This window comes from Myodes glareolus, chromosome 6 (genome assembly GCF_982192425.1).
Source record: "Myodes glareolus chromosome 6, mMyoGla1.1, whole genome shotgun sequence".
Classification (NCBI taxonomy): domain Eukaryota; kingdom Metazoa; phylum Chordata; class Mammalia; order Rodentia; family Cricetidae; genus Myodes; species Myodes glareolus.
This window is the reverse complement of record NC_142031.1, coordinates 20,279,488-20,304,037: the sequence shown is the minus strand read 5'-3', so window position 1 is coordinate 20,304,037 and position 24,550 is coordinate 20,279,488. Positions and strand designations below refer to the sequence as shown.

Genomic DNA, 24,550 nt, shown 5'->3' with positions numbered 1-24,550 from the left:
AAGATGTCTGAACCGCTAAGGACAGAATCTGGGCAAGACGGAAAAAGCAAACTTCCTGAACGTCGTACCCAGACGGGTATGTGGCAGCAGAGGTATTGTGTTTCCCAGCCATCCCCCACCCAGGAACCTATCTTCACACCCAGGTCAGACTCAGGAAGCCAGGCAGTAGGGAGCCTGTGACAGTGAGCTGCCTAAGGAATGAGACATCCTTTGAGACATCCTGGAAGCAAGCCTCTTCGGTGATGGGGCACTGGGTCTAAGAGCACACACCATGTAAGTCGGGAGCTCTGGACACCGACGGGGAAGAGTTGAAAGGAACCTCCATGGCTACCACCAGCTTATGAGATTCGCCTTTGCTCTTTTACGGTCTCTTCTCCTGGACCAAAGTGAAGATGAAGCTACACACTCCCTCTACACATGGCTTCCTCCCTTTTCCTGTGCATCACCAGGCCACAGACATGAACACCCCATTTCCCAAAAGGGGGGGGGCCTGGCTCTGCACTTTCAGCCACAGAGAGCAAGCATGATGGCACAGGCCTGGAATCTCAACACCTGGAAGAAAAGGCAGGTGGCTCATGAGTCCTAGGCCAGCATAGTTACATAGCATGACCCTATCTCAAATATGTGTGTGTGTGTGTGTGCGTGTGCGTGTAACCAAGTGTGGTGCTGATGCTTGCTTGGAACCCCAGCACTTGCCAGGAGGATCAGGAGTTCAAGGCCAGCCTTGTCTATATAGCTACTTCAAAGCCAGGTTGGGCTGCAGGAGACCTTGTCTCAAGAAAACCAAATCAAACAAAGAAACCAGGAGCAGCCTGCAGTGGCTGGCTCAGCAGCAGCCCAGCAGAACGGTCACATGGCTGTCCTCAGTGGGAGGCTGCAAAACAGAGAACTCAGGCACCCAGCTCTGCCAAGCGCTTCTCAGCTGACATCATGCCAGCAAATGGTTTCAGTCCTTGAGAGCAAGGAAGGAAGAATGGATTCGATGACAACAGAGGACTTAGCACGAATTCTAATTGCTCTTAATAAAAACCTGGAGCCAGATATCAGGGGGTAAAAGCTGAGAGATCAGAGAAGCAGAGCAGCCAGCCACTAGAGAGACCTTTTACCTCTACCAATGCTCAGACCGAAGGGGCGATCCTGTCCTCAGACTGCATCCTCTGACTGCCCTGAGCTCCTGCCTCCTCTCACCTTATATTCCTCTCTCTGCTCAGCTGTATCATTCCTGTCTCCACCTCCCTAGGGCTGGGATTAAAGGCATGGGATCCCAAATGCTGGAAACGCCTTTGTGTGAGTTCTGTTTCTCTTTTAGACAGATTCAATCTTATATAGCCCAGGGTGGCCTTGAACTCACAGAGATCCTTCTGCCTCTACCTTCTGAGTCCTGGGATTAAAGGTTTGAGCCACCACTCCCTGACCTCTAGTGTCTTAGCTCTTCACTCTGATCTTCAGGCAAACTTTATTTGTTAAAACGCAAACAAAATATCACTACAGAGGACTATCTTCAGTTAGCCAGGAGAGAGGTGAGGTGGAGGGACCAAGGAAAACCAAGGCTGAACTGGGGAAAACCCATGGCTCCACTCTCTTTTAAGATTTTTAAACTTTTATTTATGAAAGTGTCTGGATGTGTGTGTGTGCCATATATGTGTGTGCCATGTGTGTCCCATATGTGTGTGCCATATGTGTGAGTGCCATATGTATGCCATGTGTGTGTGTCGTATGTGTGTGCCGTATGTGTGTGCCATGTGTGTGTCATGTGTGTGTGCCATATGTGTGAGTGTCATATGTGTGAGTGCCATATGTGTGTTCCATATGTGCATTGCCATATGTATGTATGCCATATATGTGTGTGCCGTATGTGTGAGTACCATATGTGTGTGTGCCATATGTGTGTGTGTGCCGTATGTGTGTGTGTGTGCGTGTGTGTGTGTGTGTGCCGTATGTGTGCGGATAGCAGTGGAGGTCAGGAGAAGGCCTTAAATCTCCTGAGCTGGAGTTATATTTGTGAGCCCCACAACACGGGTACTGGGAACGGAACTCCAGTCCTCGGATGAGCAGCCAGGGATCTCACCTTCTAAGCCATTTCTCCAGCCACTGACTCTTCTTCTACATCTTGGTGCTCCCAAAAGCGTTGGCCCCTGCCTTTCTGTTCAGGCACTCCTCCGAGGTCTTTGCAGGGAAGCCTTCAACCCCTGGCAATGACTCCAGCAACCTCACTGCAACTGATTCCAAACCCCTGTCTTCAGCCACTCCACAGAAACGGCTGCTCCCATTTCACCAGCCTCTCACATTTAGTGCATCCAGAATTAGCCTCATGGCTATTCTTCACCAGACAGACACCTTGATCACACCAAATATCACCACACAGTCACACCTACCGACCTCTCCACAATCTACCAACCCCAGCCTCAACTCTGCCAGCCCACCACTCCCAGCGCCACCCATGCTGCCCCAAAAGTCACTCTCTCCCTCCGCCCTCAGCTTGCCCGTCCTCTGCATAAGCACATAAGGAACCTCCACAGGGCTACCCCTGTACACCTGCGGCTGCACACAGCCTACATGTTCCATGCGGTGCAGGTGAAACCATACCTTCCTGGCTTCACGCCCGGGGCTGAATGAGGTCAGTCCCCAGGAAAAGTTGAAGCAGAGGGAAGGAACGAAAGGCAGCTAACATTCCTCTCACCTTCAGCTCAAGCACATCCATCCCGAAAAGGTCTAGGTCTGACCTGCTTGGTAACAGAGAACAGCTCTGCAAATCCCAGCAGCCACAGGAGGGCAGTTTTTAGGGTAACTGATAGAGGGGGAAACGCACAAACAGCGACATTTCAAAGGACTGCAACCCCGAGACAGAATGAAGGGGTGAGGGGAGAGCAGGCTGAGCCTAGAGGGCCCCCAGTCCATCTCCCACCTAAGGAATGGCACCCACCTGGGAGAACTGGCGGCGATGGACCCAGGCAGAAAAGCTTCAGCATCTAATTAAACATTTCAGACTCCACTGCACATGAGCAAGGAGCCTGCGTCCCCCACGGAACCCTGACAAATGAGTCGTTTCCAATCAATCTATCACTACAGCATCTGGGTACCTCGGGAAGATGAAAATAAGACCAACACATAAATGAAAACCAATATACAAACAATCGTCTCCCACATAGGCCTCCAGGAAACCACAGGCACGGCCATCTGCCAAGACGCCCATCGCCGCTTCCTGCAGCCAGCAGCCCCTGAGTAAGCAGGGCTTAATGCGAGATTTAACAACAGAGACTTCTCCTCTGAAGCCTGACTCTCCATTGCTGCCTCTTAGCTGAATGTCCACCCCTCCAAGCTGGAAGGGAATCAGGGAGGGACAAATGAGATGTGTTTTTATATGCAGCATCCGCCAAGGAATTTGCTAGAAATAAATAGTAGGGACAGAATGAAGAAAGATTGCAAGTTGGCTGGAGGTTGAGAATTCACAGATTTCTTACACAGACATGGAGATCTGTAAGCTGCCATCCTGATGCCCTGGAGAGAATGCTTTCAGAAAGCAATAGTACATTCTCTGTTTTAAATTATTTCTCACCAAGTTTATTTGAAAAGAAGTAGATGGGGTTCTTTGTGTCATGACAACTTGTGGGAGTTGGGGTCTCTCCTGACTCCATTTGAGCCCCTGGGATCGAACTCAGGTTGTCAGGCATAGCAGCATGCACCACTCCCCAGTCCAGGGGTAGAATATTCTCAATCAGTCCCCGGTGGCTTGCACCACAGGTAGCCTCAACAGCCTGGGTCGTTGGTGCTCAGGGCAGGTCACACCCAGGATGGCAAAAATGAGGTGACAGCAGGACCAGGGTGGCCTCCACTCTTAAGTGTCCCTTCCTCCTGCATTCCATCAGTTACTGAATTTTATAGCTGGCAAGCTGCCCTGCCGACCACAGGCTACCCAGAAGGCCAAAAAGCAGTGTGCAAAGACTGTTCTTGCCAGTCAGAAAGCATCAGAGGCCACAGCAGGAAGGCAGGCAATGGCCCCGCTGTGAGCACTACTTCTGGACAAGCAAATATTTTCCTCTCGGCGGTTTATCCTGTCCGCTCCCCCACACACAAAGATTTAGGTGGGACAGGCAAATATTTAGACAGCTAAGCAATGCTTCTCTGCCTCTGGGCATCTGTTTGTGCGCGGAAGTGACCTGCGCCTGTGACAATATTATTCTATAAAGCTCTGTGAAGCCAGGGGCTCGCCTTTGCCCTTCCTTTAAGCCCACTGTGCAAACGAGACTCCATGAAGTGTCTGTATTTTCAACCTTTTTCTTAAAGTTTTAATGAATCCAAGAGATCAAGGGAACAGCATGTGCTCTCGGCTCAGGAAAATTTGGCTTTAACAGAGTCTTTGCCCCAGCTTTTCCCTCATCCAATCCCAGTGCGAGTTTTACATATTAGACAATTTCTAACAACTCCCTTAAATAAGGAAAAGAGAACTCTATTTCAAAAAGAGAGAGAGCCTGGACTGCAAACAAGCTCAGAACAGGGATGCCTGGTGTACCTCAGACCCACCTAGGAAGTGTCTCGAGGTCCAGCGGCCATGCTACACCCAGACCAATTAAGTCTGCCTCTCTGATTTCATAAAAGGAAGTCGCAGTAGCATTTACTAAATGGTTACATGAGATTCTAGAAGGCAATGAAAGCCAGAAGCCGCAGACGACTAATTCTTTTGAATACCTAAGAATATGACATTTGTACCATGTCCCATCCCAAAGCAGAAACTCGCCTCCTGAAACAAGCACTGTGGCTGTCGGATGATGTCATGAGAATGTCAACCTCGAAGCCAGAAGGCAATGTCTGAGTCCACAGAACACAGCGAAAACCTATTGGCCTGTGGCCTGCTGGTCACTTTCCTCTTGGGGTTCTGTCAAGGATGAGCCAGGATTATAGTCTTTGCTCTAAATATCACAGTCTGTTGGATGGATCAGCTCAACTCCTAACAGGATGCCTGGGCTCTGCTACGAACACCACAAACAGAAAATATATGACCTGATTGTTCTAGGATTAGTATTATTCAGTCTACAGACCACTGAAAGACTATTTTTATTCCTAATTTAATTTAATTTTTAATTATATTTGTTGTTTTGTTTTGTTTTTAGAAACAGGGTTTCTGTGTGTAGCCCTGGCTGTCTTGGAACTCACTCTGTAGACCAGGCTGACCTTGTACTCAGAGATTCACCTGCCTCTGCCTCCCAAGTACTGGGATTAAAGTCATGTGTCACCATTGTTCAGTTTAATTTTATTTTTATGTGTATTGGTGTTTTGCCTGCATGTATATGTACCACATGCATGAAATGCCCTCAGAGGCCAGAAGAGTGTGTCAGATACCCTGGAACTGGAGTTACAGACTGTTGTGAGCTATCATGTGGGTGCTGGGAATTCAACCCAGGTCCCCTGGAAGAGCAGCCAGTGCTCTTAACAGCTCCAACCCCGCCCTGAGGATTCCTATATGTATGGATAGCACTTAGTCAAAAGTCTCTTCTTAAAATTTATTATTTAAAAGTTATTATTGTTGTATAATAAATTTAAAATTTATTATTATAATATCTCTGCATATGTGTGTGTGTGCACGCACATGTTCACAAGCACAGAGGTGCACATGTAGAGGTCAGAAGACAACCCTTAGGAGTCAGCCTCTCCTGCAGTGGGATCGGGCTTCTGCAGAGAAAAGAACAGCTTTTACCCACTTAGCCAACTCACCAGCTCTCAGCATCCTTCTTTGTCTTGCATTCAAGTAGACCTCAAGTTCCCAGAAGAGGACTGTACAAATGGTGCCACGTGGACAACTGCATCCACATAAAGCCTGAGGAGCTTGGGAAGTAATTACAGACAGAAAAGAATAGAGTAAATCATGGCTTATTGATAGCAGCATTTTCTCAGGTGGGCTCTGTTTGCTCGAGGTAAATGTGTCTCATTGAAGAGAGGCTTTCTGACTCAGCCTTAGCTGCAAAATCTTGCAGCTCTTTAAGAGGTCCGGCCATGAAACACTTAAATGGTGTTGATAAAAGCTGACTGCATGCTTTTCGGTTTTCAGTGATAGCAGGACAAAAGCTATGTCGTTTTAAAATGCCGACTTTCTGAGCTGTCCTGCCACTGCAAACTCTGACTCTTTGAGGCAGGAGGTCTGGCTACAGAGAGAGCATTTGAGTGTTATTTGTGGCCACACTGTTGCAGCTTGATTCCTGGCAAGGGCCATGAAACACCATAGAGTTGTGGCAATAAACATGGCTCCAGCTAGTACCTCTGCCATGAGCCTAGAATTTCAGAAAGCTAAGGAACAGGCTGGATTCAGCCATCAAAGCCATGGCTTTAATCCTACCCATATTGCTTAGTCAATTAAAGATTCATGTAGTCAGAAAAAAGAGAGAGAGATACAGTAAAGAGAGATTCAAAGGTGAAGAAAACCTCTAAATGGTTTACAGTGTGTTAAAAATATATGCAGGCTAAAGGTTAAAGTTCTTAAAAAAGAAAGAGAGTACTTGGGTGTGGTGGTACACACCTTTAATCCCAACACTTGGTAGACAGAGGCAGGCAGACCTCTGTGAGTTCAAGGCATGGTGGCACATGCCTTTAATCCCAACGTTTGGGAGGCAGAGGCAGAGAGACCTCTGTGAGTTCAAGGTGTGGTGGCGCACACCTTTAATCCCAGCACTTGGGAGGTAGAAGCAGGTGGATCTCTGTGAGTTCAAAGACAGCCTGATCTACAGAGTGAATTTAAGGACATCCAAATATACACAGAGAACCTGTCTCAAAAAGCCAAAAATTAAAAGTAAAAATAAAGAAACAGAGGTTAAAATAAAGCCACGTGAAGATGAAAATTACACAGAGAATCTTGATACTGTATGTTATTATGCTCTCTTTGAATTGTTTGAATGCTGAGGAAGGAGCAACAACTGCTAAAAGATACTTGCTTATAAATGCTGCTGAATTAATCCAAGATAGGTATTTTGAAAATACCTTAACTTCAAAATTGAAGTCAAAAGGTATGTTACTTTGGAAAAGAGATTTTGCTTTTGTTTCCACAGGAAATTGGAGGCTGTGAATTCATTCTGAGTTAAGAAAAATCAGGTTTGTTATCAAGGAAGACCACCTGAGAAATTTCTGGTGGGAAGAGATGGCCTGGATGTCTGAGTTCTATATCCAGAACAGATTCAAGACTGCTGCCTGAGATGATCAAGACTCACAGGATACTCCAGTCAGGACTTGATCATAATTCTAAATTTCCTTTAGGTCCCCATAAAATTATCAGTACCCCCAACCAGCAGGAAGTAGCCTGGAAAACTATGCCCACATTCCCAAAAAATGGACTATAGATGTTCTTATTTTCTTGGAAAAAAAAGGGTGGGGGGATGTGCAATTCTGTATTCTGTCAATTATGTTTTAAATAAACGCTGATTGGCCAGTAGCCAGGCAGAAAGTATAGGCAGGACAACCAGACAGGAAGTAGAAATGCGGCAATGAGAACAGGAGTATTCTGGGAAGAAGGAAGCTCTTTCTGCAGTCCTGTCCAGACACGGAAGAAGCAGGATATGACCTGCCCCGCTGAAAAAGGTACCGAGCCATGTGACTAATATAGATAAGAATAATGGGTTAATATAAGTTATAAGAACTAATACAAAGCCTGAGCTAATGGGCCAATCAGTTTATGATTAATGTAGACTTCTGTGTATTTTCTTTGGGATTTACCTGCTGTTGGAACTGAGCAGGACAGAAACCCCAACAAGCAGACCCTCATGTTATACCTCCTGTTCCTTCCCCTGACACCAAGCCTAAAAGTACTTTCCACTGACCAAAGGGAACCCCACAATGTAAGACATAAGAAACCTACAACGTACACCTCTGTCCATTCTGCTTGAGTGGATAACACTCTGGTAGCCTACTAGAAGAATAATAAGATATGACTATGGGGAGGTTCCTACACAGTGCCGCCCAGAGAGCACTGCATGCCTCACCCACTCCCAACTATAGTCTGGGAGCCCAGAGAGTACTGCATGCCCCACCCACTCCCAACTGCAATCTGGGAGACCAGAGAGCTCTGCATGCCCCACCCATTCCCAACTGCAGTCTCGCCAATGCTGCAAGCTGCTGGAATCTCCAGACTGAGATGCTGTTTTCCTGCCAAAACAGGAACGTGTCTCTTTTATAAAGGGTTTCCTTGCACGGTGAAGTAGCAAAATCGATTATATTTTACTTGCTGTTTTTAAAAAGGTGTACCTCTGAAAGGAAGGAATGAAAGCCTTCATTTCTCACTGATTCTTATCATTAAAACCCAAGGCCACTCCAGAGGTCTCTAAGGCAAGGGACACACATAGGGGACGGCTCATGGAGAGCCAGAGGGATGGAGGATTGTGATTTAGGTCAAGAGCACACACACACACACACACACACACACACACACACACAGAGGAAAACATAACAAGGGCTGTAGCACTTACCAGCAAGGTCCAGGTTTAGCTTCTGAAAAGCCCATATCAGGAGTGTGGCAGAGGAAAGAGATCTTCAACAAGAGATTTGGGGCTCAGACTCAACGCCTTCCCCTCCCCAAAAGAGGCAAAATTAAAGGCAGGTTGGGCAGGATATACAGTGCTGGCTACATTTGTATCAACTTGATACAAGCTAGAGTCATCATGTGAAACTGTTTCCATAATACTGGTCTGAAGGCAAGTCTGCAGAGTGCTGTCTTGGCTAATGATGTGGAAGGGCCCAGTGAATGATGGGTAGTACTACCCCAGCACAGGCGTATATAAGGCAGCCTGCTGAGCCAGCCATGAGGAGCAAGCCAATAAGCAGCACTCTTCCATGGTCTGTCTGCTTCAGTTCCTGCCTCCAGGTTCCTGCCCTGCCTTCCCTCAGGGTGGAGTGTGACTTGAGAGTTGTGAGCTATAATGAACACTTTCTGCCCCTTTGGTCAGTGTTTTATCGTAGCAGTAGAAACCCTAAGATGGACGATATCTACTTCAGCTGGAACTTTTGCGAACACACCATGAAAATCCCTCAGTAACTCGGCAACTGAGCTTATGTGAACTTTCTTTTCTTCCTTCCTTCCTTCCTTCTTTTCCTTCCTTCCTTCTTTCCTTACTTTCCTCCCTCTCTTCCTCCCTCCCTCTCTTCCTCTTTTTCTTTATAATGTGGAGATTTATAAACCAAGTCTCAGAGGTAGTCATTATGCTTAAGGTAAAGAGCCCAAGAAAGTACTTGACTGTTTATGAGACCCTAAGAGGCAATCACAGTAATGTCAGCAGGAACACCATGGACCACTAACACATCTGTCTCTAAACACAAGGAAGAAATGCATAAAAAACACACAAATAATTTAAGATGTGATCAGTCAGAAGCCAGGAGCCCTTCCCAGAACCCCATCGCTGTTCAGTCATAGTTTCAACAGAAAAATCATATCACAAAAAAGCAATCAATCAATCAATGAGGTGCTTTAAATATCACAGTGTGCTATGAACTGTTCTTGATGATTCGGGAGTCACCAGAGGTCTGCCTGCTGGCACTTATCTATCAGGGTAACAAGCTAGATTAAATGGTTCCCTAGCCAGCCCCAGGTTAGAAAATGACAAACCTGGGAAGTAGGGACTAGCATCAGAAGGCAGGAAGTGACAGCTAGCAGGAAGGGAAATGGAAACCAAAAGTAGGTGAAGCTAGAATCTCAAGGAAAGCAGCAGCCACGGTGTTTAATACAGAATCACAAATGGCTGGACAGAGAAGCTGGAGGACATTGGGTGACCCATAACCAGGAGATTCAGAGCCAGGGTAGGTGAGGACAAGAAGGCGTGCTATGGAATAATCCTTTTGTACACTGTGAAGATTTGTCGCTGTCATTGGTTTAATAAAGAAGCTGACTGGCCAGCAGCTGAACAGGATAAAGATAGATGGGAAAGCCAAACTGAGAATGCTGGGAAGGAGATGGGTGGAGTCAGGAGTCACCAGCCAGATGCAGAGGGAGCAGGAGATGAACGTGGCATTCTAATATAGGTACCACCATGTGGCGGGGCATAAATAAGGAACTGGGTTAACTTAAAATAGGAGCTAGTTAGTAATAAGCCTGAGCTATTGGCTGAGCATTTATAAATAATATTAAGCTTCTGTGTGGTAATTTGGAAGCAGCTACTGGGACGGAGAGCAGGTGGTCAGGACAGGAAAACTCTAACTGCAAAGGTTAGAAGGAACAAACACAAACACTTTTTTAAAAAACAGCAATTATAAAGATACACTTTGTATTTAAAGAAAAATAAACAATGAGCAAACACCCGAGAAACAAAAACCTTTAAAAATTAGAGAAGTAAAATTATTCCAAGTTTAAAAACTTACCTGTTAGATATAGGACAACAAGCTACACACAACAGAAGAAAAGCTCAACCAACTTGAAAACAGATTTAGCCAAATGACAAACACTGAAGTTGAGAGAGGCTGGAGACAGACCTCTAGGGCAGTGTCAAGCAATCTCAGTTATATGTCACTAGACTTCTAAAGGAAAAGTACACAAATTAGATGGAAAAAAAATGTATCTCAAGACATGTGAACTTTTTATTTTTCCAAGTTTGTAGAAAAATATCAAACCATGAAATAAGACGAACAGGGGCTGGAGAGATGGCTCAGTGGTTAAGAGCATTGCCTGCTCTTCCAAAGGTCCTGAGTTCAATTCCCAGCAATCACATTATGGCTCACAGCCATCTATAATAAGATCTGGTGCCCTTTTCTGGCGTGCAGACAGAATATTGTATACATAATAAATAAATAAATATTAAAAAAGAAATGTATGTACAGTATGCTTTAACAAAAGTAAGCTCAAATTTAAAAAAGAAAGAAAGAAGACGAACAGTCCCCCAAGAAAGCCAGGCTTGAGTCCACCTTTAATTTCAGTGGTCAGGAGGCAGAGGGAGGCCGAGTTCTGTGCGTTCTAGGCCAGCCTGGGCTGGTTAGCAAAGACCTTTACTTAAAAAAAAAAAAAAAAAAATGAGGGTCTGGAAAACTGTCCAGCAGTTAGAAGCAGACAGCTCTTCTAGAAGCCTACGTTTCAGTCCCCAGCACCCACAACCTATACCCACCCCCACTGAAACTGGGGTTTCAGTCCCCAGCACCCACCCAACCCCCTATAACTCCAGTTCCAGGGGACTGACACCCTCCCCAGGCCTCAGCAGGTGCAGGAACACACGTAGGGCAGAGACATACAATAAGATATCTATTCAAGCAGAACACTCGTCCACATAGAAATAAATGTATTTTTTAGAATGAATGAATGAGCAAAATTCCAAAATAAAATGAAATGAAAATGCTTTTAGATCATCAAAAACTGGAAGAAGCTGTCGTTGGAGTAGTTCAATACCCAAGATGCCACACAGTGGAAGGAGAGGGCTGACTACTGCAAGTTGTTCTCTGGCCTACATACATGTGGCATACATTCACACAAAATAAACAAAGGACAGTTGATTCACTAAGAAAATACTGTGGTAGCAGATTGCTTGTTTGTTCCCAGCTTCCCAGACCCGAAATAATTACACAGAAACTATATTAATTACACCACTGCTTGGCCAATAGCTTAGGCTTCTAAATTAACTAACTCTTACATCTTAAATTGACCCATTCCTATTATTTTATATTTTACCACAAGGCTCCTGATTTATCAGTTAGGTTCCAGGGCATCTGTCTCCTTCGGCAACAACACGGCATCTCTCTGACTCTGCCTTCTTTTCTCTTCTATCTCTGCTTGAAATTCCCCGCTTTGCTCTATTCTGTGCTGCCATAGGCCCAAAACAGCTTCTTTATTAACCAAGGGTAATAAAACATATTCACAGCATACAGAGTGGAATCCCACATCAAGATACAACATTAAATGTACATATATGTACCGGCTAGTTTTATGTCAATTTGATACAAGCTGGAGTCATCAGAGGAAGGAGCCTCAACTGAGAAAATGCCTCCCTAAGATCAGGCTATAGGCAAGCCTGCAGTTTCCTTAATTAGTGATTGATAGGGGAGGGCCCAACCTCTTCTGGGTGGGGCCATTCCTGAGCTGATGGTCCTGGGTTCTATAAGGAAGCAGGCAGAGAGCTGGAGAGATGGCTCAGAGGTTAAGGGCATTGGCTGCTCTTCCAGAGGACCTGTGTTCAATTCCCAACAACCACAAGGTGGCTCACAACCATCTGTAACGACATCTGGTGCCCTCTTCTAATCTGTAGGCATACATGCAGGCAGAACACTGAATATATAATAAGTAAAACAAAACTTTAAAAAAAAAAGAAAGAAAAGCAAGCAGGCTGAGCAAGTCTTGAGTAGTAAACCTGTAAGCAGCACCCCTCCATGGCCTCTGCATTAGCTCCCGCCTCCAGGTTCCTGCCCTGTTTGAGTTCCTGTCTGACTTCCTTAGATGTGGAAGTATAAGTCAAATAAACCCTTTCCTCCCCAACTTGCTTTAGTCATGGTGTTTCATCACAGCAACAGTGACTGTCAATTTCAGGGAAAAAAAAAAAAAGATCACAGAAGATTCCTCAAAACATTAGAAGAAACTGAGACTCCTGTGAAGAATTTGAGTCTACAAACAACTTGTATGTGCTAGACAAATTTCTGAAAAATCAGTAAAGCTGACACAAGAAAAAGAAATTCCGGATCACTTTATGTCTGCTATATGGCCAAAGTCATTTTTAAGACTTATTTAGTTCTCTCTCTCTCTCTCTCTCTCTCTCTCTCTCTCTCTGTGTGTGTGTGTGTGTGTGTGTGTGTGTATCTTGTGCAAGTGACCAGGGTGGCCAACAGGAGGCAGGGGAAGCCCTGGAGCAGAGTTACAGACTGTTATGAACTCCCTGACATGGTGCTGGGAACTGAACTTGGGTCCACTAGAAGAGCAGAGCATGTTCTTAACCATTGGCTCATTTCTTCAGCCCTCCCAACAAAGTTATACCAACCTAGGAATTTCAGCAGCTTTACTGATGAATTCTATCAAAACGGAAGATACAAACAACACTAAAACCCAAATTTTCTTGGGGGTAGGAACACAGCTCATACTAAAATACTTGCCTAGCATAGGCAAGGCGCTGGATTTGGTGTTTAGCACTGAAAGGGGGAAAATATTAGATAAAAAACAAAGTGTGTGTTGTTATACTCGTACACGCCTGTAATCTGTAATCCCTCCACTTGGAAGGCGGGGCCAGGAGGATCAGAAGTTCAAGATCATCCTCAGCTTTCTCAGCTTCCTGTGAGTTCAACACCAACCTGGGTTACATGAGACCCATAAAAAACAAACAAACAAACAAACAAACAAAAAACCACGTGCATGCACAACCTGCAGTTCTTTCTGAATGCAAAGAGGAGAGAACCCATCTATGAGGCTATCACGATGTTGACACCAAGAAACAGATAAGGATTTTTTCACCATAAGACTATGGACATCTCAAAGTATGGGGACATCAAGTGCACTGGTTTAAAACACCTTTTAGATCATCCTGCTTCACCATAGTGACAGGATTAAAGGGGAAAGCAGTGTCACCATCTCCACAGATTCAGGAAGAATAGCTGATAGCATTCAGTCCCAAAGGCACCTGGACAGTAGCTTGGTCCATCCCCAGAAGCCAAGTATGCACAGCCAAGCACAATGGGGCACACTTGTAACCCCACCTCCAGGGAAGCAGACTCGGGTGGGCCCCCCAGGCTCACTTCCCAGCAAGCAAAGCCTACTTGGCGAGTTCCAGGCCAGTGAGAGACTATCTCAAAAGAACAAAGCACAGAAACTAAGCGATCACACCCAAGGTTGACCCCTGGCCTCCACAGGCACACAGATGTGCACCCAAACATACAGAAACCCTCTCAGCACACAAGGAATACTGTGGGAATTTCTTTGGCCTGATAAAACACATTTATCAAGAAACCTATGTCTGGGGCTGGAGAGATGGCTCAGTGGTTAAGAGCATTGACTGCTCTTCCAGAGGTCCTGAGTTCAATTCTCAGCAACCACATGGTGGCTCACAACCATCTGTAATGAGATCTGGTGCCCTCTTCTGGTGTGCAGGCAGAACACTCTAGACATAATAAATAAATACATCTTTCAAAAAATAGTCCTTTATACTTATAAAATAAATAAATAAACAAACCTATGTCTGACATCATGAGATGTCTTTTTTGTTTTTTGTTTTTGGATATTTTTTTTGTTTTTTTTTTCTTTATTCTTTTTCCTTGAGAACAAGAATAAAGCAGTGCATTGCCAAGCAGTGGTGGCACACCTTTAATCCCAGCACTCAGGAGGCAGAGGCAGGCAGATCTCTGTGAGTTTGAGGACAGCCTGGTCTACAAAAGCAAGTTCCAGGACAGGCTCCAAAGCTACTCAGAAAAACCCTGTCTCAAGATCTCCTGAGTAAATTGGGAGCATGGGAACCTTGGTGGAGGATTGAAGGGGGGAGGGAAGAAGCAGGGAGGGGAGCAGAGAAAAATGTAGAGCTCAATAAATATCATGGAAAAAACTATAAATAAATAAATAAATCCCCCCACAAATTAAACTCCCACAAAAAAAAAAAAAAGTATGTGTAAACTGGGAGGTGGTGGCATACACCACGCCCTTAACCCAGCACTCAGGAGGCAGGGGTAGGGTGATCTCTGAATTTGAGGCCAACCTGGTCTTCAGGGTGAGTTCCAAGACAATTAGGGATACCCAGAGAAACCAAGTCTCAAAGCAAACAAACAAACAACAAAAAAAATTGGTTTCAAAATAAAAAAGTACTATTAAAAAAAAAAAAAAACTGTCTCAAAAAAACCAAAAAAGCACACCCAGTGGGCAAGATCTAGATAGTTATTATACACAGTGTTCTGCCTGTATGCCTGTATGCCTGCACTGCAGGCCAGAGAAGGGCCCCAGATCTCATCACAGATGGTTGCAAGCCACTCTGTGGTTGCTGGGAATTGAACTTCATACCTCTGGAAGAGCAGCCAGTGCTCTTAATCTCTGAGCCATCTCTCCTGCCCTGGTGGCACACATCTTTAATCCCAGCACTTGTGAGGCATAGGCAGGAGGACCTCTGAGTACAAGGTCAGCCTGGTCTACAGAGTGAGCTCCAGGACAGCCAGGGCTGCACAGAGAAACCCTGTCTCAACCGCTTCCCCTAAAAAGGAGCTGTGTTAGGTAACTGCACTTACCTAAAGAACGCCTACACCACAAAGCTGTGGAAAAGAAGAGAATACACGAGACCAGTGAGGACAGGTGCTACAGAAAATGACTGAGGTAAAAGGTGAGGAGGGGGAAAAACAATCCCCTATTATTTGTTGACGGAAAATGGCAGCTAATTAGTGGAGGCTCACCAGGAAAGGGGCTGACCCAGAATGTGCCAGACAAAAGCTCGATTGTTATTCATGTACCCAGGAGGGCACTAGTCAATGCCAAAGTTGGTGCTGGAGAGATGGCTGAAAGGTTAAGAGCACTGGCTGCTCTTGCAGAGGACCCAAGTTTGGTTTCCAGCACCCCCATCAGGCAGCTCACAATCACCTGTAACTTCAGTTCCAGGGGATCCAGTGCCCTACCAAGGACACATGTATGCACATAAATCCATGCACACGCACACACACACACACATACTATCTTTAAGGGGGAAAAAGCCACAAATTTGACTTGCAAAAGTTTCCACAAACAGTACTAAATCCTGTGGCCAGCCACTGCAGCTTTCAGTTCCAGTTAAAGAAGTCACTGCTGCTAAGCAGTGGTGGCGCCCACCTTTAATCCCAGCCCTCCGGGAGGTAGTGGCAGGTGGATCTCTGTGAGTTCAAGGCCAGCCTGGTTTACAAAGTGAGTTCCAGAACAGCCAGAGCTGTTACACAGAGAAACCCTGCCCCAAAAAGCAAAACAAAACAAAGCAAAAGAAAAAAAAAAAAAAGAAAAGAAAAAGAAGCCACTGCGAGGTGAGAGATAGCCAGGCACCAGTGTGAGGAAGAGCTATGCCGGACACCTGTCTCCCAGATCTAGGGGGGGCTCTCAACCCAAATCTTAGAAAACAAATCTTGGGGGAGGCCAGCACACACCTGTAGCTGAGTGACGGCGCTGAGGTCTGTGGCTGTGTCTCCCTTGAAAGGCTTGGATGACAAAATAAGGCGGATGAGCACACTGTCACCTGCACAGACTGTGAGGAGAAAGAGGCCTAGCACTGGTGGCGTACGCCTTTAACCTCAGCGGAAGCAGAGGTAGGCGGACCTCTGTGAGTTCGAAGCTAGCCATGTCTAACAAAACAAGTTCCAGGACAGTTAGGGCTAAGCAAAGAAGCCGGGTCTGGAGATGGGGGGTAAGATCTACGCCTAAGCTGGGTACTAACTAACCCCAGAGAGATGAGACATGAAGGAGAAAGAGAAGGTGAGACTACCAGCCATGGAAACACCGAGCCAAGAAAATGTATTGTTTTTCCCCCAGTTAAGCAAACATTTGTGTAGCAAACATCTGCCTGGAGCTGGTGGGAAAGCAGAAGCCATTCCTCTCTGATTGAACCTGGTGTTTCTGAAATGCAGGTACAACGATGCAATAACAGTCATTCCTGGCTTGTGACACTCGGCTATGCTCCGTATGGGGCTCCCGTCTTCAAGACATGTAACTAACAGCCGTGATTTCACTCAGGCCAACCACTGTCCTGAATCCCGAGTTCCTCAGTCCACGGCTAAGCGGATGCCTGTGTTGCCAATGGACACATGACAGGAAAGAGTTTCTTAAAACTCCTGACGTACCCTGACCCGGCCCAAGCTTGGGTGCCAGCACTCTCAAGGCCTGGTGCCCACCAAGATTACCAAGCAGCTTCCCTGTGCCAGGCTTTGCCATCTACAAGCCTGATTTATTTTTTCCAATAAGAGAAAAGATATAAGACCTTCTGAGCAAAGGATGCCTAATATACATCACAATATTTATTTTTGGTGGAGGAATAGATCGGTCTTGCGGGAAAGCTGGGGAAAAGGCATCTTGTGAACATGGATGTAAATCAGTCACTCTGAACACCTCGGGGAATCTATATTCTAACCCCCACCCCCTGCTAACTCTACTGTGAAATAAACCGCTGACTTCTTTACAGGGATCATTTTATTTGTTTCTTGTCTAACACTAAAGACTGAGTTAAGGATGTGAGGCCCAGGAAGCAGTTGCTTCTCTAATGCCCAGTCTCCCAAAAGACTGACAACCCAGAGAGAGGGTAGAGAGACATCGATCTTCAGGTGTTAACAACAGCTGGCCTCTGAAGAACCAACGCACGAAGTTCTATGGAGGAGCTGGAAGGGTGTGGCTTGGCTCAAGATACAAGAGCCTCCCGAGGGATGTGTCCAGTTATTACAGCTTGTCTCCACGAAGTCAAATGAACTACCCAGCAAGGCAAGAAGGAAGCAGAGAAGCAGAGAAGGCAAAAAGTATCTTCGACGGATTGCCAGTCAGCTCTTCGAGGCAAAGCCATCTCGATCGGAGCCATACCTAATATTAATTACCCTGCGCATCTCCCAGACTCCAATTCACATGGTACAAAGAACACAACGCCTTTTAATTTTCTTACCTGTCCCTGGTCCCAGTGATGATAAATCAGAGACACAGAGAAACCACACATCACTAATGAACCAGCCTACTAATGAGGAGCAAAGATCACTCGCCAAGATGACAACATCACCTGTCACAACCAGCAATATCCTGGAGGCTTGGGGTGGCAGGCCCCAAGGGTAGAGCCAGGGACACCCTTGCAAAGCCAAAGGCACTTTGGGACAATTAAAAGCATCCTCCAGGCTCCTGCTATCCAGGCAGGAAAGGGTTCATTCACCTCCGCCCCCTTCAAATTAGCCTTGGAAAATTACTGATACTTCTAGTCAACCTCTTGGGTGGCTGAGCCATTAAAGCCCTTAAACCTGGCTGGAGGTCCCTGTCAGCCTCCTTGGAAATCACAGGTGTTCTTGGGGCAAAGATCCAGCCTCAGCTAGCAGCAGTCTTAACTGTTCATTTACAGCTCTGTGTGTGTGTGTGTGTGTGTGTGTGTGTGTGTGTGTGTACATGTTGGGGAGAGTGCACACATACAAATATGCATGCATACGGAGGTCAGAGGTCGACCTCACGTTTTTGGCATTATCCATCCTGCCTTTGCTTTTCCTCTAAGAACGGCAATTCTTTCTACGCTTATTTAGCCTGTGGGGAGAGATGCAACACACGCCATGGCACCACAGCTCCTCAGTGATGGCCAAGGGACGATTTGGGGGAACAGTTCCCTCATTCCATCGTGTGAGTCTCAGAGAACAAAGTGAAATTGTCAGGCCTGGCAGCAGGTGCCTTAACATGGCCTTTTTTTTTTTCATTAGGCTGACTGGCCAAGTCTAAGGATCCACCTATCTCTACCTCCCTGTGACTGAGATAAGGACACACCACCAAGTTCTGTTTTTTGACATGAGTTCTGAGGTTCAAGTTCAGGTCCTCAAGCACTTTACCAACTGACCGATCTCCCCAGATGTCTGAGGTAGGGTTTCTATTGCTGTGAGGAGACACCATGACCACGCAACTCTTATAAAAAAGGACAACATCTCACTGTGGTGACTCGCTTACAGTTCAGCATTTCAGTCCATTGTCATCATGGTGGGCATGGCAGCATGCAAGCAGGCATGGTGCTGGACAGGTAGCGAGAATCCTACATCGTACAGGCAACAGGGAATCGACTGTAACACTGGGTGGTATTTTGAACAAAGGATGCCTCAAAGCGTGCCCTCCCCCAACAGTGATATATGTCTTCCAACAAAGCCACATGTCCTGATAGAGCCACCTCTGTGAGCTTATGGGGACCAATTACATTCAAACCACCACAGCAGCCCAGTTCACAGACCTTGAACAAAGTTGAACCAATACTCAAGTATCTGGGCCAACTGAACGTCATACCAGAGCCAAGGTCTAGGGCAGCTCCATGAACACAGCAATAAACAGGGAGGCAGGGGAAAAGAAGACTGCTCCCTGAATTCTGGTCTCTTGGTTTTACCATAACAAGACCAAAACCCAGACCACAGCCAGAGGTCAGCCTAGGCTGGGTTCTTCGCAGGACTGTGTGAGGTGACACAGGAGAGTCCAGGGCCAACTGGACAATGAAGCAGAAATTCAATCCAGGTTCTCTTCGCCCAGACAAGCACTTCAGGAAGAGGAACCAGAAGGAATGGTTCCTTCCTATAATTTGTCCAAAAGCAACATTTGAACACCCAAAACCAGAGACCAGTATCATGACCCTAGGTTGACCGTTCTGTTTGACAACAGCCCCCTTCATCGGAAGGGACCCATAAGGTTTTTCAGATCAGCGACCTCCCTACCATCACGAATTCAAAACAGTGTAAATTATTTCTCTGGAATGTGATGCTAGCAGGGAGCCCATGCCCAGCTCTTCCCATATGTAATAAAGCCTGAGCTTGAACCCACAGACCACCCACCAATGGACAGGACTGCCATTCCCTGCCAAACACGTCCAGCCTGCAGCCCTCGGACTGCACATGTCCCAGGACAGCTATGGGTTCATCCCAGCACATATGGAGATGCTACCGTACCACAGTGCCAAAAGGCATCCCTGTGGGTCCACACGGTCCTCAGAGTTGGAAAAGAAGCCTTTAACGAGCCTGCTCCCCTTTGACTTCCAGCCAGCATCTTTGCCCATCACGAGCACAAGCTATAGAGCCAATCATCCCATCTCCCAAGTTCAATAAGAGTGCTGAGAATAACTAAATTCATCAACATTTAGATAGTTATTCATGGGTACAAGCTAGAGACACAACAGTATCAATCACTGCCATCAAAACCATCACCACATGATTCCACTTGACCTCATGGGACTAAGAGGTGCAGGAATGGAGAAAGTCCAATTACTAAGGTGTCCCTGACTGTCATAGAAGTCTACAGAGGGGCCAGAGCCGGACCAGTGTCCACCAACAGCCTATCACCTCTCTTTCATCCAATCCTGGAAGGTCCAGGCAGGAAAGGACGTGGCTTGCCCAAAGACAGACAGCTGGCAGCTGAGCTAACACATCGACCCTTGTTCTCTTGGTCCCCCCGCCTCCAACACATAGACTTCTCCAAGGTTCCAAAACTGGGAGGTGATGAAGTATTTCCTGACGCATGGATAGCCAGAACTTGCAACTTCAACCCGTCTTATCAGCACAGGCTTCGCACCCACATCCATCTCTCAAACCAGAATCTTCACAGATACATTTACTCAATTGGAAACCAGAGTGCCCAGTTACCTCCATTCCCATCTATCACCCTCTCTGATTCTGTCCCCATGTTTATTTTCACTTTTAAAAATCTGATCTCATAAGAACAGGGCTCTTTTTATCTGATGCTAGCTCTCCTTCTCCTTGGGTCTAATCAATCCATGTCTGGAAATAAACAAACCAGAGACAAATGCCACGGTCCCTTTTTGGAAAACAGGCACTTTTAAAATGATTCAGTCCTAGGCATGACACAGAGAGAGATTGAAGGAGAACCACGCACAGACAGCTCCACTGGTAGTCCTGTGGATGCCTCCTCCAGTGGGACAGCAGGGACAGTCACCGTCTGTTAACTTCTAAAAGACTCCACCCACCATGCTCAGAAGGGAGACATGGGACAGGGTTCACAGTCAAGCACTCCAAGAAGAACACAGGTCTCCAAACATGACTGAGACTATAGTTCAGCACCCACCACTCTGAGGCGCTTGCAATCTCCAAGTCGGAATGAGAAGGCTGTGGAAGAGCAGCTACAAGGACCCACGAGCACGCCTCTAGCTGCAGCCAGGGTGTAGGAGATGACACATCACAGATGCGGATACCTGGCAACAACGTGGTCCTCCTCCCACTGTGTTACTTCACACCCACCTGTAAAGCATAGAATCCTCGCACCTCCTACCAGCCCCAGTCACTGCAGAGAGTGGGAACCCCAGCCTCTGCTAGGAACAGAGGCCGACTCTGCATGGACAGAGCCAAGTTCCTCTCCAGCAGTCGGGCTCACCGCCACCACCCACCCACCCCATCAGGGAGGCTCCAACCCAGCCTTGCAGAAGGGTTGCTGTACCTCTTCCACAGTAGTGAATTCTCAATCCTTTTAGAGATCTTTTTGACAGTTTCTTGGCAGCTCTAGGCATCCCAGGAGAAACAGCATGCATGCATGCGACATATGCGTGATTGATTTCACTGGGGGTTGCAGCCCACCAAGGAGGTTCAGAAGAGTGTAAAGAGGGCCTATATGGAAAAGCAGCTTTGGGAAAGGGAGAGGCGTGGCCCAGGTGAACTGGGCCTTAAGACAGCCCCTTAACCGAAACAGGGGAAATAACATCTCCTGCTTAACTATTGCAAACTCTAGTCTTTGATTACCCTTTGAAAGTTAAGTGAAAACTTGGGAACTGCGAGTGTTCATGCGCACACGTGATCATGCACACATCAAGGACTTAGGTTCTGTGTGACTTCACATGTTCTGTGATTGCTTCTTGAGAGCTTCTAACAGGGCTCTGCACAGGCCAAGCAGGCATAAATGGTGATGAGACAGACCCTGGGAGGAAGGGCAGCTCCCACATGGGAAGAGGGTGGCCAAGCCCTTCAGTGGCCTGAGTAGATCTTGGCAGGGTGCTGCTGGTTCTCTCTAGAAATGGTAGCAGGCCTGCTGACTTCCTGCAGTAAACTCAGAGGTCCGGACTGAAGCAGAGCTTTCCTTCTGGGTCTCCAGGAAAGGGAAAGCATCCTCTTCTTTCCAGGGAGGAGACCCTGGCCCATTGCTTGCTCATGTCCCCCTTGTGGCCCAGGGGTGTCACTGCAGCCCCCTCTGCTATGCAGGCCACACAGACTACTCTTAACTGGGGTAGGGTTGAACATTCAGGTACCAATGCCATCTGGGCAACTGTCTGCAAGCCATGTCTAGGCTGTGTTTGTTTTTGATGTCTTAAACTAAGACTCTGACTCAAAATGATCCTTCTAAATCCCTCTGTGGTCCAGTCCTTACAGGGAACCAGTCCAAGACCCACCTCATTAAGTCAATAACCTCAGAGTTCTGTAACATTACCACTGCTTTATTGATCATTCCTTCCTCTCTCGCATGCAATTATGTACAATTGTTGCAAAGCTCGATAGAAGCAGTTAGCAGGAATGCTAGACATCTCTGGTTTGCAAGATGCTCAGAGATTACAAAACAAAACACCAAATACCATATCCTGTTGGGACTAAGGGGAAGTCAAGACGTAAAGACACACAAGTGAGCAAGAATATTTCTAGTGGCTCTCTCCTGTACAAAGGTAAACTAAGGACCTAGAGTCCATTCCGCACTAGTAGGCCAGCAGGGGAAAGCGTGGAGCCCACCAGGGCTGGGGATCGGCCAGGAGGTTAGGTAGGGGCCATAAGCTAAAGTCCTAGTTACCCTAAAGTATGCACCGAAGAGTGAGTAACTTTGGAGAGAGAGAGGCGGTGCTGCAGTGTGCCTGAAGGGTCTCAGGCAGAGCAGGAGCCAGGAGGGGTCAAGAAAAGGGAAACGCTGGTAGCGGGAAGTCTTGGCAGAGGGTGTGTTGGGGTGGGGGTAGAGGGGCGCTTACCTCTTTGATTTTCTCACGCTGAGCTCGCACTAGACTCTGGGACTCCTTACTCTCATCAGTCCTTGTCCCCAAGACCGGGTGTCGAAGGCGGCTACGGAAAGCATTGTAGTCGAAACTAAACCGGACGCTTCCTTCCTCCTCCCGGGGTCCGGTGAGCCGGGTGCGCCGCAGCCAGCCTTTCCTACGGAGGATACCAACCCGGCGGCTGCGACTGTCCTCTCCCGGGGCCGGAGCCGCGGGGACAGGGTTGGGAGGCGGCTCTTGCTCGGGCACCGGGTGGTGGTCAGTGATTTCGGCCATCACCTCCAGGCCGGGCTGCTGGGTCCGCGAGGTCGAGAAGAGGCGCTTGAGGCGAGAGGAGTGGGGTAGCAGGAACAGGGCACCGAAGCACAGGGTGACGAGGCCCGAGAGGAAGAGCAGAAAAAGGAACTTCTGCGGCAGCCGCAGCCCCCACGGCGAGGCCGGGACGAAGCCCGGCACTTTCCTCACGATCATCGCGGCGCGGCCAGCAGCAGGGGGCTGTCAGCTCTGCCGGTGCTCCCGGTGTCCTCAAGGGTGGGGAGCAAGAGCGCAGGGGCTGGTGTCACCAGGCAGGACTGCGCACCCCGAGGCCGCCGCTCTGGGACCCGCCCGAAGTTCAGGGAGTTTGGAGCGAGTCCTCCCGCGCGAGGGCGGGAGTGCGGCGGCCTCGGCGGGGCCCGGGCGAGGGGGGCTGCTCGGCTGGAGCCCGGGCCCGCCGTGCGCAGCAGCCTGCCCTCTGCCTGGTCCGCGGAACCCGAGCCCTCCCGCGCCTTCCCGCGCCGGAGCCGTCACATGCCGTCCGCGACGCCCTAGTAGGGTGCGCAGGGGCGCACGCAGGCCCCAACCCTCCCGCACCCGAAGTTTCAGCCTCTGGAGCAGTTTGCAACGGGAGCCCCCGGGGCTGCAGCGCAAACACCGCTCCTAGAGCGCGCGCCCGGCTGGTGGTGACAGTGCGGGGCCCGGTGGTCCCCGCACGTCCACAACTTTGCTTGCCGCGCGCAGCTGCGGCTCCTGAGGCTTCGTGGGACCCGGGGGCTTCTGACACTCGCGCAAGCAGAGGGATGCCCGGGAAGCGCGTGCGAAGCCTGCAGCTGGCCTCGATCAGCCCGGGACTGGGCGGCTGTCGCTGCGCCCAAGAGCGCGGGCTCGGGCGCCGCAACTAGGGAGGGCGCGGGTCTCCCGCTGCGATCACCTGTTCCCGACCCCGCGGCTCCACTCGCCGCGCAGCCTCCCCCGCCGCAGCTCCAGACGGGCCGCCGCCGCTCAGGCTCTCACTGCGACAGCGCTGCCGCCCCGCCCCCCGCCGGCCACGCCCTCAGGCCACGCCCACATGCGCGCCCCGCGCCCCGCCTCCCCGCCCGCCGCGGCGCCGCAGTCTGGCCAATGGGGAGCCTAGTCGAGAGGAATAGGCGGGTCCTAGTCTGGGCCACGCCCCTTTCCCCAGTACTGGCGCTGCGCTCCCCCATCCTGTGGCTCCAATGGTCCAGCTGCGCGCTGTGGCAAGGGCGGGGTGCAGAGCAAAGCGAGGTCATTGGCTGCCTCCGAGGGATCCCCGTTGGGCCACAGTCACCCATTGGTTTCTGCCCAGCATTCGCTGGACTCCAAACGACCGAGACGCCCCCTCTACCGCCCACCTCTTCCTTGCGCCGCTCTGTGTTTCGGTCTCCCCCGGAAGGGCCAGGAGACCAGGTTGGTCTGGAAGGCTTTGCCCATCCATAGGCGACCCTGCCACTTCTCAGCACCGGCCGGGGATGCTCAGAGCTCAGACCAGCCGCGGTGGTACCGCTGATTCGCTCTGGGGGATGGGGATGGTTGGACCAAACCGGAGAGCTGTGCCCGCGGTTAGTTCTGGCTGAATCAGTATTTTCAGTGGTCCTTGCAAACCGCCACCAAAAACGTAGCCAAGGCTCTTGGGTGGGGTTAGCTAGAGATGCTAACCTGAGAAGCTAGAAGAGAGAGAGGAACAGAGAGACGCGGGATACCGGACATAGGCATGGGTCATACATACGACATGC

General features: G+C 48.4%; 1 protein-coding gene across 1 annotated transcript in view; it reads right to left on the bottom strand.

The window, feature by feature from the left end:
- Man1c1 (mannosidase alpha class 1C member 1) overlaps window positions 1-23,776 on the bottom strand; it is a 140,013-nt gene extending 116,237 nt beyond the window's left edge. Inside the window, exon 1 of the mRNA XM_048443156.3 lies at window positions 22,515-23,776. Coding sequence (XP_048299113.2) covers window positions 22,515-23,009 — 495 coding nt within the window. The 5' untranslated portion in view covers window positions 23,010-23,776. The remainder of the gene's footprint in view (window positions 1-22,514) is intronic.
- Between the last annotated feature and the right edge of the window lie 774 nt (window positions 23,777-24,550).